General features: G+C 38.8%; 1 protein-coding gene across 1 annotated transcript in view; it reads right to left on the bottom strand.

The window, feature by feature from the left end:
* Positions 1-7,074: 7,074 nt before the first annotated feature.
* plch1 (phospholipase C, eta 1) overlaps positions 7,075-17,948 on the bottom strand; it is a 79,979-nt gene continuing 69,105 nt past the window's right edge. Inside the window, exons 21-22 of the mRNA XM_048604606.1 lie at positions 16,364-16,709; positions 7,075-9,125 (exon numbers count right to left, since the gene is read on the bottom strand). Of these exons, the coding sequence (XP_048460563.1) occupies positions 7,090-9,125; positions 16,364-16,709 (2,382 nt within the window). The 3' untranslated portion in view covers positions 7,075-7,089. The remainder of the gene's footprint in view (positions 9,126-16,363; positions 16,710-17,948) is intronic.

Consider the following 17,948-nt stretch of genomic DNA (forward strand, 5'->3'; position numbering starts at 1 on the left):
CCCCCAACGGTGAAGGTTCCTGGGTCTGAGGGATTTGTCTATTCTAAAGTGCCATTATTTTTTCCAACACTACTGTTATACGAATACTAATTTCCTAAAGTCCCATTGTCTTGTAAGTTTTAGGTTATCATTTAAACTCAAACTCCAATATTTATTTGTTTGTTTAAGACTTTAATCATTTGGGTAACAGGAGACAGTCTGGCGAGGTAATTCAGTTTAGTCTCTCTCACCATCATTTCGAATGAGATAGTAATTAATTAGATTGAATTTCTTCTTTTTGGACACAGTAGTACCTAGCCAACTTTTCATATTGTTGAATAGTGTCATCACTAAACTGGAACAGATTTTTTGAGGGCACAGCTATTTCTAAAACACAAGTCCTCAGCATCATTATGCTGTTACAGCCCATAGCCTTTCCCTTATATTAACAATATGAAGTTGTTACTGCTGAAAGAAACAGATATCGGGGAGACTGAATTTGTGAAGATTGAAATGAAAGATGGCAGTTTTGTACAGATATTGAGGCCTGACAGCAGGAAAAGATGTCATTGTCATAGAGTCATACAGCATGGAAACAGACCCTTTGGTCCAACTTGTCCATGCCTACCATTTTTTCCAAACTAAATGAGTCCCACTTGCTTGCATTTGGCCCATATTCTTCTAAATGTTTCCTATTCATGTACCTGTCCAAATATTTTTTAAATGTTGTAACTGTATCTGCAACTACCACGTCCTCTGGCAGTTCATTCCACATACAAACCACTCTCTGTGTGAAAATATTGCCCCTCAGGTCCCTTTTAAACCTTTTTCCTCTCAACTTAAAAATATGCCCCCGAGTTTTGAACTCACCCACCCAAGGGAAAGACCTTTACTATACACTTTATCCATGCCCTTCATGATTTTATAAACCTCAATCTCCTATGGTCCAGTGGAAAAAAAAGTCCCAGCCTATCCAGACTCTCCATATAACTTAAGCCCTCTAGTCCCGGTAACATCCTGGTAATTTTTTTCTGAACTCTCTCCAATTTAACAATATCCTTCCTGTAACAGGGTGATCAGAACTGTACACAGTACTCCAAAAGTTGCCTCACCAACATCCTGTACAACCTCAACATGACATCCCAACTCCAATACTCAATAGTCTGAGTAATGAGACCAAGCATGCTAAATGCCTTCTTAACCACCCTGTCTACCCATGATGTAACTTTCAATGAACCATGAACCTGATCCACAACACCACCCAGGGCCCTACCATTAACTGGATAAGTCTTGCCCTTCTTCACTTTACCAAAATGCAATACCTCTCATTTATCCAAAATAAATAAATTTGAAAAAATTAAACAAATTAAAATTAAACAAATTAGACAATGGGAAAGATAGTCATGGATGAGCGTTGAAATGGTAAAAGAAGACTACAAAGTGGAAATAGTGGTCCATGGTGAAGTGCTTCAGCCTTCTGGCACAGAAGAACTAGTATAAAAGCCAAGGTGGGATCTGGAGATGAATATCATACTTCATTGTTGCTATTAATGGAGATAAAAAGAGTGGTGAAACAGGAGGACAAATAATGCCAACCTAAACAATATTTCTATCAATGACAGATTATGGAAAGATGCAATAACAGGGTTGTCATAGTGGGTGATTTTCCAATATTTACTGGGTCCCTAAGAGCAAGAGGCTTAGATGGAGCAGAATTTGTTAATTTCATCCAAGAAGGCTTCTTGAAACAGCATGCAGGTAGTCCAACTAGAGCAGGGGCCATACCAGATCTTGTATTGGCTAATTAGCCTGGACAAGTGACTGACGTTTCAGTGGGAGAGCATTTTGGAAACAGTGATTACAACTTCTTAAGTTTTCTGATAGCTATGAATAAGGATAAGTCAGGCCTTGCTGGCAGGTATTAAATTGGGGAAGGGCAAATTATGTCAGTATTAGGCAGGAGGTAGGAAGTGTTAATTGGCAGGAGCTGTTATCAGGCAAGTACACATTTGACACGTGGGATTTGTTTAAAGACCAACTGTTTGTGATATATACATATATTAATGACTTGGATGAAAATGTAGATGGGTGGGTTAGTAAGTTCACAGATGACACAAAGATCGGTCGAATTGTGGATAGTGAAGGAGGTTATCAAAGGATACAGCAGGATATAAGTTGGCTACAGATATGGGCAGAGAATTGGCAGATGGAGTTTACTCTGGGTAACAGCACGTTTTGGGAGATCAAGTGTTAATGAAAAGTATATAGAGGGATGTACAGAGGGATCATGGGGTTCAAGTCCCTAGCTCCCTGAAAGTGACCACACAAGTAGATAGGGTGGTAAAGAAGTCATATGGCATGCTTATCTTTATTGGTCGGGGAATTGAGTACAAGAGTCACAATGTAACATTGCAGCTTTATAAGCCTTTGGTTAGGCCTTCTTTGGACTATTGCATTTGATTCTGGTTGCCATATTACAGGAAGGATGTGGAGGCTGTGGAGGCTTTGGAGACAGTGCAGAAGAGGTTTACAAGGATGCTGCCTGGATTGGAGGGTATGAGCTATAAGGAGAGGCTAGAAAAACTTGAGTTGTTTTCTCTGGAGCAGTGGACGCTGAGGAGAGACTTGATAGGAGTCTATAAAATTATGAAATGCATAGATAGGGTTGACAGTCAGAATCTACTTCCCAGAGTTGAAATCTCTAAAACTAGGGAGGCATGCATTTAAGGTGAGAGGGGGAAAAGTTTGAAGGAGATGTGAAGAGCACTTTTTTACACAGAGAATGGTAGGAGTCTGGAACGCACTGGCAGGGGTGTTGGTGGAGGCAGGTACGATACGGCCGTTTAAGGGACTAGTAGATAAGCATATGTATATGCAAAGGATGGAATGATATGGTCCAAGGGCAGGCAGAAGGGATTAGTTTAATTTGGCATCATGTTTGGCACAACATTGTAGGCCAAAGGCTCATTCCTGTGTTGTTCTGTTCTATGTTCTATGACAGTTCAGATGTAGGAGCTATATTCATGATTACCTGAAATGACTAACCCTTTAACTTTCTTCTCCAATCTTTAGGAAAACGCCATTTCTACTTGGCATTTCCCCATGTCTAGATAGAGGTCATGTTTTAAGTACATGGAGAATTATCAGCATAGACTACAATTTACATTACATGCCAGAGCTATAAGATTTTCCACTTTTTTGATCAATATATGAAGTGTTATTACTATTAAAATATGCATTCAAAATACATGATCTTCTTGCTTTCATGTGTCATGAAACCAATGTTCATGATTTTTGGTTCACATTTGCTGAAAACTTCATCCTATCTATACTATATACATATACATAACATTTACATTGCTTCTTGTGAGACAAACAAGCCTGTGGGTCAGAAAGCTACAGCTGGGTTCTTTGTTCCTTCACCAGTAAGAACCTATCAATCTGCTTATCACCAGTTTGCTTGGCTGAGAGGTCTGTACCAATAAACAGAATTTGTTTCATTTGAGCAATTTACAACATGATTTCCAGAAGTACACATGATGCATTCGACCCAGTGTGACATCAAGGAGCCCTAGCAAAACTGGAATCAATGGGTATCGGGGTCAAACTCTCCGGTGGTTAGAGTCATACCTGATACATAGGAAACTGGTTGTGGATGTTGGAGGTCAGTCATCTCAGCTCCGTTACGTCTCTGCAGGAGTTTCTCAGGGTAGTGTCCTAGGCCCAACCATTTTCAGCTGCTTCATCAATGACCTTCCCTCCAGCATAAGGTCAGAAGTGGGGATGTTCACCAATGATTGCACCATTCATGACCCATCAGACACTGAAGCAGTCTGTGTCCAAATGCAACTAAATCTGAATAATATCCAGGCTTAGACTGATAAGTGGCAAGTAACATTTGCGCTACACAGGCTATGACCATCACCAATAAGAGAAAATCTAACCACCACTCCTTGACATTTAACAGTGTTACCATCTTTGAATCACCCACTGTCAACATCCCAGGAGTTATCATTGCTCAGAAGCTCAACTGGACTCACTACATCAATGCTGTGGCTACAACAGCAGGTCACAGGCTAGGACTACTGCGGCGAGTAACTCACTTTCTGACTCCTGAAAGCCTGTCCATCATACAGGAGCGTGTTGGACTACTCCCCACTTGCCTCGATGAATGCAGCCCCAAAAATATTCAAGAAGTTTGATGCCATCCAAGACAAAGCAGCTCACTTGATTGGCACCACATCCTCAAGCAACCACTCCCGCCACCATCAACACTCAATAGCACCGGTGTGTACTATCTGCAAGATGCACTGCAGAAATTCACCAAAGAGCCTCAGACAGCACTTTCCTAACCCACAACCACTTCCATCTAGAAGGACAAGGGCAGCAGATATACGAGAACACCGTCACCTTCAAGTTCCCCTCCAAATCACTCATGATCCTGACTTGGAAATATGTTGCCATTCCTTCACTGTCACTGGGTCCAAATTCTGGAATTCCCTCCCTAATGGCATTGTGGGTCAACCCACAGCAGATGGACTGCAGCAGTTCAAGAAGGCAGCTCACCACCACCTTCTCACCACTGTTATCTCTGACTCCAGCATCTGCAGTTCTTACTATCTCAAACTGCTGACAACTTGTCCATCAAGCTGCATCCTGCATTGAGGCCAAAGCCTTTGTTTTTATTTGGCCAGCTTTTATTGCCCATCCTTATGTTGCCTTATTGAATTGCTGCAGTCCATGTGCTGCAAGGACACCCACAATGCTGTTAGGGAGGGAATTGCAGGATTTTGACCCAGTATCTTTGAAGAAACAGTGATATATTTCCAAGTCAGGATGGTGAGTGTCTTGGAAGGGAACTTGCAGGTGATGGTATTCCCTGCTATCTGCTGCCTTTGTCCTTCCAGATGGTAACGGTTGGGGGTTTAAAGGTGCTATTTAAGAAATCATGATGAATTTCTTTTTGTAGATAGTGCACACTTGTGCTACTGAGCATGGGTGGTATGGGGAAATGAATGTTTGTGAATGTGATGCCAATGAAGCGATTGTTTTGTCCTCGATGATGTCAAGCCTGTTAAGTATTGTTGGAGCAGCACACATCCAGGCCAGTGGGAAGTATTACATCACACTCCTGACTTGTGCCTTGTAGATAGTAGTCAGGCTTTGGGGAGTCAGGAGGTGAGTTACTTGCTGCAAGATTCCTAGGTCTGACCTGCTCTTGTAGCTGCAATATTTATACGACATGTCCAGCTCAGTTTCTAGTTAATAGTAATCCCAAAATGTTAATAGTGGGTGATTCGGTGATGTTAACGCCATTGAATGTCAAGTGCAATTGTTAGATTCTCTCTCGCTGCATTGCCTAGTTAATAAGGCAGAGTGGCTTCCAGAGTGGAAGTGAATATAGCACTCTGGAACACCATCTCATTGGATATCCTGTCAACTGTGGCCAAAGATATATGAATCACGAATTGGCCTCTTCAGTCACATGGTGACCCATGTGAAATCAAGGAGCCCTGAGCATTCATCATATCCCAGCTTATGAACAGCTGATGATGACAATAGATGGTAAATTTCTGTTCTCTGCATTACTCCATTACTCAGAGGTTGTAAATGACCCGTTTATCCTTATTCTTTGTTGTCTGTACAATAACCAATCCTCTGCCCATGGTAATATATTAGCCCTAACTTCACAACTTCTTACCTTGATTCTTACATGCTACCCTATCAAATGATCTTTGGAAATCCAAGTATATTACATCTACAATTTCCCTTTACCTACCCAAATTAATTACATCCCTGAAAAATAATTATACTGAGATTTTTAAAGTGCTTTGTCCAGTCTTCCTTACTACTAGATTTCAGCATTTTTCTGATGACTAATGTCAGACTAACTGTCCTATAGTTCCCTATTTTCTCATTCCCTTCTTTCTTAAATAGTAGTGTTCCATTTTAGGTGACATGTCAGAAATAAAAGTAAATCCAGTCTCTATTTACTTGCTACAGATTAAAGACATCAGAAATAATTTGGTTAAAATATAGAAACATAGGGGTGCATTTTAATGTGGTGGTGTAACTAAGAAGTTAAAATGAGAAGTTACACTTGAAATTAATCCAATTCCTATGACCATTTTTCCAATGTCAATTTTGCCAATCTGACCCGAAACATCAGCTTTCCTGCTCCTCTGATGCTGCTTGGCCTGCTGTGTTCATCCAGCTCTACACATTGTTATCTCATACTTAAATTTTGCAGCTTGCTACATATCACTTATGCATAGTTTTGAATGTCACTTTCATTGATGACAAAGAAATACATTCATTTAAATATGGAAAATATTGATAAAGAATACAGGTATAGGAAAATATGGAAAATCAAAGGTAGGCTTCTAAGTACTTCCAAATAAAGTTTTGTTTCCTTTTGTGCCCAAAATTCTGGAGCTAATTTTATATTAATTCTGAATCAGTGCAATTGCAATAAATGATCCTGTATGGTTGGAAAATATGAAGAAAGTTTAGTCAATGTAATATCATGTATAGCTCATGAAGTCAATTGCCTGTTTTTTTTTTAAACACTGGCTAGTTGTTTTACACCCCAGTTACGTGTCTTGGCGCACAAATACACAGGGCATTTCTTCCCATAATTCTATTTCTTGGTATCTCTGGACCGAAAATGTATTTCAAAATATGGATAAAATTAAAGCATCAAATGAAATGGATGTTTTTATTTCATAAAGCAAAGAAAGTAACTTTCACAAATCTGAACAAACTTACAAAACAAAGTCTGGAAATGTAAGAGAAATCATGGGTACAAAAATGGATGTTTTTCCCATCAAATATCGTAACACATCATCACTAAACATTGGTGCAATTGGTACATATATCTACAACAATTGATGTATTTCATTTACAGACTCTAACAAAGAATTTTATGCATTTAAATTTTACTATTCTTTGTGCAAAACAAGTCCAAATCAAAGATATACTTTTCAGAAGATGACAACTCTTATTTTTATAAACAGATAAGGAAATATACAACAAAAACTTATTCCAAAATAATATTCCAATGACAGAGCTATTATCAAAAATTGCAAATGCCAATTTTTAAAAGCTAAATCACAGTCGGAGCAAAAAGTAAATTTCTGGCTCACTGACAGAGCTCGGTTCAGTTTGCAAGATTGAGTTGTCAGTGTAAAAGTTATCAAGGTATCTATGATGTAATGTGTTACAAGATCCTTCAGGAATACCCCGGCTTTCCAATCCTTCCTCTTGAAGTTGGTTCATGTATCCTGCGATGTAGGAGCCTGTGGAATGCCTGTTAACTATATGGTGCTGTACTGGGGGTTTATTTCTTAAAACCACACCACCAGAAAATCTATGCTTGTTGGCTTCCTGAATTTGCTTTGCCCTGTTAGCAACATAACGGACTCTGCTCTGGCTTCTGGATGAGAGTTTCCTTAATAGTCCCCTTTGGTCACCTGATTCTGGCTTTATGCTGGAAACTAGGGTTTCTTGATTTTCCTCGTGTTCCAAGGTTACAAGTTTGCGTAATTGCTCTGTTAATGCATCTGCAGGCTGTGGCACATTTTTATGGGAAGATATTATTTGATGATCTTTTGATGGTGGCACAAAAAAACTTTTGCTAATGAATTTGTATTTGCTTTCAAAGGTGCAGCTTATATCCTCAGAAGTCAGATCTCCAAGACTTTTGGATTTACATGCACTTGGTTGATACACTGTGCTGAAAGGATCGATGTTTGTTGAGGTTCTACATGGAGTGGAACATGGATTACAATTATTTGTGTTTGAAATACTCAATGCCTTTTCATCTGTAGGTGAAGCTGGTAAGTGCTCCAAAATCAAGCAGTTGCTTACATTTTTCTCAGTCATGAAACCCGATTGATAAAAATTATGAGTTGATGGAGAATTTTCTGGGCCCATGCCTTCATTGCAGTTTTTTGTAGCTGTCACTGTGGACTCAAATTCATCCAATTCTATTAAACTACTGCCAACAGAATCAATTGGTAGAGACACATTAAGAATTGTATCATCAATTGCTGTACATGTGCTAGTTGTAAGATCACATATACCATATGCTTCCATTGGGCTCTGGGTTTCATCATAGATACTGGATACACTTGAATTTACAAAGATATTTGTATGGATACCCAGAGGATCTACAGGCTTATCTAGTGTTACCTCCAAAGTTCTGTCAAATGCATTTTCACTTGCAGTGTTATGCAAAGAAACTGGTGAGAGGACATCCTCACCAATTATGGCATATGTAGAATGGTCTGATGTTTCAGGGCTGGAGAAGATTGTAGTATCTGCTGTTGTATCCAAACATGGTTTCTTTGTTCTAGCATTCCTATATCGTGGATCTATAGCTGCATTCACTTCTAAGCCATAAGTATTTGACAGTCCAGGCATCATGCTTAAAGTGTGATTGTTAGCTCCTTGAAAATTTGAAACCATGGTCAGATTTGTTCTGTCAGCTGTCATTTCAAACTGTGAAATGAATGCTGAAATAGAACTGCCTACTCTACTTTCATTGGACAAGGTCATTGCATCAATCAAATGAGAGACTGTGCTGCCAGGAGTCAGATTTAATGATTGTGAAGCATCAAAATCGTTAATAGGAACTGGTGAACCAATAGGAGACATTGTGATATAAAGCTCGTCGTTGTTAGAATCCAATTTTTCAACATTTTCTTCACTTTCTAAAAGCTTTACATCACTTTGTGCAGCTGTATCACTTTGCATATTTGGGTCCTGTTGTTGCCCAGTAACATTTTGTCCTTGTGTCAGATTCTCTTTGGTCAGCTGACACACAAACTGATTATTTTCAAATTGGAACCATTCATTTTTGTGTAATTGTCCTTTATTACATGTCCCATCAAGTTCAACAGACTTTGTATGGTATTGTTCTTTGAAGGGAAGAGTTTCAAAGGAACTACACTCAGATGTTTGAACATTAGATGAAAAATGTTCAGTGTTTACAGACAACACTTCAGAAATATTCCCCATCAAGTCTTGTGACTGAGATCCATAAAATTCATTGGCACTTGTTAATGGAATACAGTGAGATGAAACAAATGATGATTCCACATGATTATCTTCATAACATTTTTTATTTGAAGTTGTTTTTGTTTCTGAAAAACAAATGGTCAGACAGTGAGTTTTATAAGGAAGCTCTGATTTCCCTTTTACCTCATATTAATGTAAGTTTTATACATAATAATTTAAGCCCTACTCCAGACAGTGGCAATAAGTTAAGCTAGAATATGACCTCTAAATAGCAGATGTTCTTGCATCTGGATAGAATGGCTATTGGTCAGTAGTGGGATTCTGATCTCTGAAACAGAAAGGGTTAATTTTGAACCCCAGTTTAGTCATTGCTGGTGAATGGAGACCATATAACAGCACTGGTTTTGAGGTCTGACCTGCCTTCCAGTCGGGAACAGGGGTACATGCATCTGATGAGTGCAGATAATGGCTGCAACATTCCAGCCCACATCGTGATCTTTACCCTCAGTTCATGATAAATGTTCATATCTATATTCTCCAGTAAAAATTTAACTTCTCTATATAATTTGAGTATAGATGGTGTGGTGGCCTCCGGTAAAAAAAAACCCTGCCTCTGAACCATAAGTTTTAGTTTCTTCTACCAGGCTTGATGATTATGGAAGATGTATTCATAACAAATGCACAAAAAAGTTGGTTCTCAATCTGTAAATCCTTCCAATACACCTCTGTCAGGAGGAGAGTAGGAAAGTCTCTTTAGCTATGCTTGATTCTGAGTAGTAAGCCTCAAGCGAGAGCTTCTGGTGACAGGCTAGACATGTTGCAGGAGAAACTAGTCATAGAAACAGACATGCATCAGTTGACATGAAAGGAGAAAAGGCAATACATTGAATGGTTTTGCTAATCCCAACGTTTGACAAAGATTTTTTAACTTGTGTAAGTAAAATGATTTTGACCTTGGACCAAAAATATTCATCTCTAGATTTAGAACTTAGACTTCCATATCAATTTCAGGTTTGTAAGTTTGAAACTCTTCAATGCAACTCAGATATTCATGCTAACTGGTCATTTTACTGAAGATATGTGTATTTAAAAATTACATCAGAAAACATTTTTTTGGGATGCAGGTTTCAAACAAGTATTTTTAAAAACTTGGAGAGAGAAGAAGAGAAAAGAAGCTATGATGAGGTCCTTCACTGAACTTTTGGAAATGTTTCAGTTTAAATTTAATTACATTTCAAATCTGAAAAATGCAATAAAGGTATTTGTTAAATGCAATTTTTATTCTTTTCAGTGAAGCACCATTTTCAAAGTTTAGATTTACCTGCAGAAGTTTCCTAGTCAGTTTTGAAAAAAGGAACAGTGAAGACAGGACAAAAATAGAAACATCTTTGTTAAAGTAATTCTCAAATCAGGTCCACATTACAGAATTTCAAATGAATGCACTTGACAGCAAGAATCAAAGAGAAAGGCACATTTGAACAATGAATTTAATATACAGAAAATATTTCAGAACATTTACTTTTGTCATATGAATATTTTTAATGAATTCACTTATTTTTAATTTAAATTTGTCTTCCTAAAAGAGAGAAAAAGTACCAGTGATATTTTTTAACAATGGTGAACTTTATAGGCTATATCATGAAGTGTTTTAATAGGACTCTGTGGCAGCAATTCTTAAATGGAGATTTTTTTTACAAGTTCTTTTACAGAACATTCAGAGAATTGATTTCCTGGAGGAAGGGAAAGCAGAAATACACATGTATACAACAGAGATAACAGAGTTCAGAGAATACATCACCAGATAACTTTTAGTCAAATAGTACTTTGAGTTGGTGCAAGATGATGATACAAGTAATGAATTTGAAAACAAATTATTTATTGCTTGACTTGTTAACAAGTCTATTTATAGGCGGCTACAAGTAGTACTGTGGCTACAAGAGTAGGTCAGGCACTAGGAATCTTATAGCAAATAACTCACCTCCTGGCTCCCCAAAGCTAATCAACCATCTACAAGGCACAAATCAGACGTGTGATGGAATAATTTTCACTTGCCTGGATGGTTGCAGGTCCAACAACACTTAGGTACCTTGATATTATTCAGGACAAAGCAGCCTGTGTGTTTGGCACCAGATCCAGAAGCATCCATCTCCTCCACCACCAGTGCTCAGTAGCGGCAGTGTGTAGTATCTAGAAGATGCACTGCAGAAATTCACCAAAGGTCCAGACAGCACCTTCCAAACCCACAGCCACTTCCACCTAGAAGGTCAAGGGCAGCAGATACATGGCAACACCACTACCTGAAAGTTCCCCTCTAAGTCACTCACCTTCCTTGGAAATATGTCGCCTTTCCGTTAGTGTTGCTCAGTTAAAATCCTGGAACTCCCTTCCTCATGGCATTGTGGTACACCTACACCAAATACAGCTCACTGCCACCTTCTCAAAAGCAATTAGGGATGGGCAATAAATCAGTCATGTCCACAGTCACCGCCACAGACATTAGATCGGTCTTCTTGAGAGTGGGCCCATGGAAAATGATTGGCCTTAATGGAGTCCCTAGCTGTGCCCTCAGATCTATGCAACCAGCTGGCGGGATTATTCGCAGACATCCTTAACCTCTCCTTACTATGATCTGAAGTCCCCACCATCATCCCAGTGCCAAAGGAAAATCATGCAGCGTGCCTTAATGTCTATTGCCCTGTGGCTCTGATTTCCATAATTATGAAGTACTTCAAGAGGTTAGCCATGGCTCGTATCAACTTCCGATGACCAAATTGCCTTGATTCTGTGCAATTCACAAAAACAGCACAACAGGTCCACAGCAGACACCATTTCCCTGGCCCTGCACTCATTTTGGAATATCTGGATAACAAGGGTACCTATGTCAGGCTCCTACTTATTGACCACAATTTTGCCTTCAACACCATAATTCCAAACAAACTTGTCTCTAAACTCCCAGACTTAGGTCTTGGCTCCCTCTTCTGTAACTGGATCCTCGATTTCTTGACCCATTGACTGCAATCAGTAAGAAGAGGTGACAACACCTCCTCCACCATAATCCTCACCACCAGTGCCTGCAAGGCTGCGTACTCAGCCTCCTACTGACTCCTTATACACTCACAACTTTGTGGCCAATTTCTGCCCCAACTCCATTTCCCAGTTTGCTGATGACACCACTGTTGTAGGTTGGATCTCAAACAACGACATGACAGAATACAGGATAGAGATTGAGTACTTAGCGGCATGGTGTAAAGAAATAATCTCTCTGTCAACGTCAGCAAAATGAAGGAGCTGGTTATTGACTTCAGGAAGTGGAGTGGAAGGCAAGACCCTGTCTGCATTAATGGTGCTGAGGTGGAGATGGTCGAGAGCGTCAAGCTCCTGGGAGTGACGATCACCAACAATCTGTCCTGGTCCACTCACGGAGCTTTGGTGAATTTCTGCAGTGCATCTTCTAGATACTACACACTGCTGCTACTGAGCATCAGTGGTGGAGGGGGTGGATGCTTGTGGATGTGGTGCCAAACACACAGACATGAAAGCATAATAAAGTCTCTACTTCCTCAGGAGGCTAAGGAAATTCAGCATGTCCACAAGAACTCTTACCAATTTTTATAGATGCAGTACAGAAAACATCGCATCACAGTGTGGCATGGCAACTGCTCTTCTCAAGATTGCAAGAAACTACAGAGTTGTGAACACAGCCCAGTCCATCACGCAAACCAACCTTCCATCCATTGACTCCATCTATACTTCCCGCTGCCTCAGGAAAGCAACCAATATAATCAAAGACTCCTCCGACTCTGGTTATATTTTCTTCCACCCTCTTTCGTTGGGCAGAATATATAAAAGTTTGAATACACGTATGAATAGATTCAAGAACAGTTTCTTCCCCGCTGTTATCAGACTTTTGATTGGACCTCTCAAATGTTAATTCTGATCTCTCTTGCTGTACCTTCTTTGTGGCTGTAACACAATATCCTGCACTCTGCTCTGCTATCCTTATGCGCTTTGTATGTACGATTTGCCTGTGTAGCATGCAAAACAATGCTTTTCACTGTATCTTAGTAAATGTGACAACAATAAATCAATCACATCTTGTCAGTGAATATATAAGACATGTCCCTTTTTATTTCAAATTCCTTTTATAGTATGGTTATTAGATGTAGCTTGTTTTCTCATTAGTGACCCCTATAAATATGTTTGTACAACTGTGGAATTGTTCTCGATCATGACCTGCATAGTCATTTGCTGCTTGGCTGCACATTCTCGCCTCATCTGTCACTTCATTATTTCTCTCCTTGTAGGAAATTGAAGGAAATACAATTACTGCACCACATCACACTCCACCTCCTTCTCTGCTAATACTTTACTCTCTGGGAATTCCACAATAGAGGAGATGGCCAATGTTCTCACATCCTGCTTCATTCTGTGCATGAAAGAGATTCTGCAGATCCTACAGACAGAGACATACTCTACTGAAGAGTAAACTGCAAGGTGTCACTGATGTTATCTGTTTCAGTCTCATCTCATCCAGTATCTCAACAATCTCTTGATTGTTCATAGATTTAATAAAGTTCTTTTCCTTTGTAAACAGCAATGCAAAATAGTCATTTGGCTTTAGTCCAGCCTTCTGCCTTCATCAACTGTTCTCTATTTTGACCATTGCTTGTCTAACAACCATTTCTTTTTCAATCATTCATTCATTCATGGGATGTGGCCATCAGTGGCCAGCAGTATTTATTGCCCATCATTATTTGCCCAGAGTGTGGTGGTGAGCTTCCTTCTTAAAACACTGCGGCCCTTGGAGTACAGGAATATGCACAGTGCTGTTGGGAAGTGAGTTCCAGTATGCTGATGCAGTAACAGTGAAAGAATGTCAATATATTTCCAAACCAGAATGATGTGTTAGTCGAAGGGAAACTTACATGTTTGCAGGGTTCCCATGTATCTATCTTTTTTGTTCTTCTAGGTGGTAAAGGTCACAGTTTGGAAGATTTTGTCAAAGGAGCTTTGGTGAGTTATTGCAGTTCATTTTGTAGATGCTGCACACTGCTGCCACTGTGCATCAGTGGTGAAGGAAGTGAATGATCAACATGGTGAATCAGGTTCCAATCAAATGGGCTGTTCTGCCCTCAGCGTGGTGTCAAGCAACTTGAGCATTTTTGGAGCAGTACCCATCCAGGCAAGTAGAGAGTATTCCATCAAATTCCTGATGTGTGCCTTCCAGATGCTGGATAGCACTTGGGAGTCACAAAGTGCCATTTGAGATGAGAATTCCCAGTCTCTGCTGGTTTTTGTAGAAACAGTGCTCCAGGTCAGTTTGTGGTCAATAGTATTTAACAGGATGGAGACAGTGTGGGATTCAATGTAATGCCATTGAATGTCATGAGGTGATGGCTAGGTTTGAGATGGTCTTTGCCTAGCAATTATATGGTGTGAATGTCACTTGCCATTTATCAGCCCTGGATGTTGTCCGCATCTTACTGGTCATGCACTGAAGTGCCTCACAAATGGTGCTGAACATTATGCAATCATCAGAGATCATCCCTATTTCTGACCTTATCAGAAATAGATATCTGAAGTTTGACCAGTCGCCGATTTCAGCTTCATCCCTCTCTCTTAAACTCTCATATCATTCAGGTAGCTTTAAACTTTGGTTGCTCCTCCCTTTTCTCTGTTGCAAAAGCACTGCACTGAAACTCCTCTTTAAAAGCCATCTATTATTACATAACATTTCTAAGTGCCAGTTCATGATTCTAATATGCCCAGGCCAGATTCCTCCATAATCCGTCAGTATTAGACCTCCCCAGGTTGTGCATTTTTATTCTAAACTGCACCTTATTCATATCTAGTCTAAATCTGATGGTGGTATCATTATACCCAAAATGCTCTCTGCCTGTGGAATTCTCCACATAACACACTTCATTCCCCTGAACTAGATCCATCTTCTTCGTTGAGCAGAATACATATTGATCAAGAAACTTCTCAAATACATTTCTGAAATACCTCCCCATTTTTTCCCTTAACACAACCATTAATATTTATTTGCAAATCTTATTCTCTTTTTACTTCCCTCTATTTACTGTTCTCTAAAATATATCAGATAGCATAATAACTCTATTATTGCTTCTCAACTCTAACTAATTAGATTTGGTCTTTGATCACTCACAGGCATTCTCTCCAGCTAGCTCTCCAGTAATAAATTTCATCAAATTGTCACATCTTTTTTCCCTCCCTTCCCTATCTTTCCCAAATACCTCCTCCTCAGGAGCATTTTTTTGTTGAACCCAGTCTCAGCATTGCCAAAACAACATTGTTCCACATAGCTATTTGCATATCTAGCTTACCCAATGATTAGTAACCATACGGGGGGGAATTGGTTAGCTCAGTTGGTTGGGCAGCTGGTTTGAAATGCAGACTGATACCAACAGTATGGATTCATTTCCCACATCGGCTGAGGTTACTATGAAGGACTCTCCTTCTCAGCCTCTCCCCTCCCTGAGGTATGGTGACCCTCAGGTTGAAACACCACCAGCTGTCCCTCTTTGATCACAGAACAGCCCTATGGTCCTCTGGGACTAGGGCGACTTTACCTTTGCTTTTCTAATAACCATTTTGATTTCTGCCAAATGGTACTGGAAGTCCTTTTTAAAAACCTGAATTCAGAACACTCATCAGAATAAATTTCCAGTAAACAGTGCAGTTATGTGATGTCTTTGGTTAAATTTGAGGCATGATTCACACTTTTGAAAGTGAAGTGACATTAGAAGAACGTGCAAAGTATTGTAGATACTGACCACTCAGACGAATTGTGAACTATTAAATAACATTTAGTGCTAAGAGCTGGTTTTGATTAATTTTGAATTATTGGTGAAAGGTCCCAATGGGCTAATAATGAATTGCAGTGAAATACTAATCAAAAAAGGGTGCAAATGATTCAAGGAAAATAAAACGTTGGTAAAATATCAAAAACAAGCTCCCTAAAATTACTTATGACCAAGCTATATCAGTTAAACAAATAAAGCAAAATGAAACAAGAACCTTATTGTTTATAGATAACAATTTTACTTTGCTAATGGAAAAATAGGGATACAGTTGAGAAATAGCCTTTGTACACATACAGATTGGAGATCAATGGAACAAAATAGGACTACTTTGCCATGAATATCCTAAGATATTTTAAGTAACTAAGCATTTTCCTCTTTTCATGTGTGACATCAGAAAATTATATTTTTGTAACTGATAAGAACAAACACCCTAGAATGTGATCTTTCTTCCTACAGAAAAAAATTAAAGTCCACCTGGTACCACTGTTTAAAAATATTACCTGATTGTGGATTTTTATAATTCTGTAGTATCTTACCAGAGTTACGTTGCCTTTCAGCAGTAAGTGGTGTTACTTCTCCATAAAGCAATTTATCAACTGGCATAGAAGAAGGCCGGGTTTGCAGTTTCTTTGTTCCATGCTTGCTCTGTGTTTCATGCCTCCTGCTATCAAGTGACTTGGATTCCTGCTGCTTCAATTCAGTGCACATTTCCAAAAGCACACTTTTGCCCTTTTTGCTTTCCTTTGTAGGTGCACTGGCAGTGCGGCGTAGAACTCGATTCCCAAAGGATTTCTTTCGTATAAAGTTGCCACGGTTTCTGTTTACAGAGGCATACTCGGTATTCTTGTTAAAAAGACCTTTGAGTCCCATTAGTTGCTGCATCTGGTGATTAAAGTTGTAACTCAAATCAGGAAAAGCAACTATATTTATCTTTTAGTACTTTGTATTCCTGATAAAGAGCTGAACAAATTGCTTCCGGGTTTCTACAATACATCTTGACATATAATCAGAAAAACATTAGCAAAGTCATACCAGACAAACTACCTGTAATTTCTAAATTAATGCCAATTACTGGTGTATACTATGCAGTATAGCTTTTCTTTTAAGTTTCTATAGTGGTGTATACTATGCAGCGTACTGCACTATAGAAGTTTAAAAGAAAAGATGGACATATTAAATAGTTATTAAAAAAATTGGAAATTGTTTTTGTTTGCTTTACAATCATACACAGCGATCATTCAATTTTTAAAATTCTTTTAAGTAAATCTAAGGGGAAAATAATTCTTAGTTAACATTTCAAGTTAATGAAAACTAAATGGTCTGCATTCTTCATTATAATACCAGTGAAACAGGGAGTATCACCTTCATTGCTATGTAAAACTGATAGTAACTTCTAGTATCTGCATACGTATAGTGAAACACAGAAATCTGGAAGTTGTCAGTGGGGCCCTGTTCCAGTGTTCATAGACATGACCAACATGGAATCTGTGATTTGAGTGAACTACATCTGTGTACGCACTCTTGACATTGTATAAACTATTGACAAATTTAAGCCTTGCTAAATGAAGTACAACTAAATTTTGATGAGCTATAATCATGATAGTTATGAATTCTCTGATGTGGAAAAGCTCATTTTACTAATGTGAAGTGTAATTAATTTCCTCATAAGATGTAAACAATGCAAACTTTTAAGACAGTGCTGTTTAAAATTATGGTGTTTCAGTTTCTACTTTAATCTCAATAGTTATGTTCCAAATTTTACTTTGCTCTCTGTAGCATAATTAAAAAGTCAATTTTGATCCATGCTCTTTATTTCCTTGCATGCTAACTGTGAAATCTTTTACCTGATTGTCTAATAAACTTACTTATGACGTCCCTGCTGGATGTCACAGATATCTATAGATGGCACCTGATTCAAAACTACAGTGAAATAGGGGATTTGACTCACTAATGCCACTATATCTTTGCGGAATCTTTTCTTGAGATAAGCAGCAGTGTCTCCTTTTTTCCACTGGCTGCATCATCCAGTTCCAATATATCTATTCAACTAATTGATTATTAGTCAACAATTTGCTAATAAATATTGTTTAGACAACCTTCAACAGCCACCTAAAAGTGAGA

Source organism: Rhincodon typus, chromosome 13, assembly GCF_021869965.1.
Source record: "Rhincodon typus isolate 14 chromosome 13, sRhiTyp1.1, whole genome shotgun sequence".
NCBI classification, from domain to species: domain Eukaryota; kingdom Metazoa; phylum Chordata; class Chondrichthyes; order Orectolobiformes; family Rhincodontidae; genus Rhincodon; species Rhincodon typus.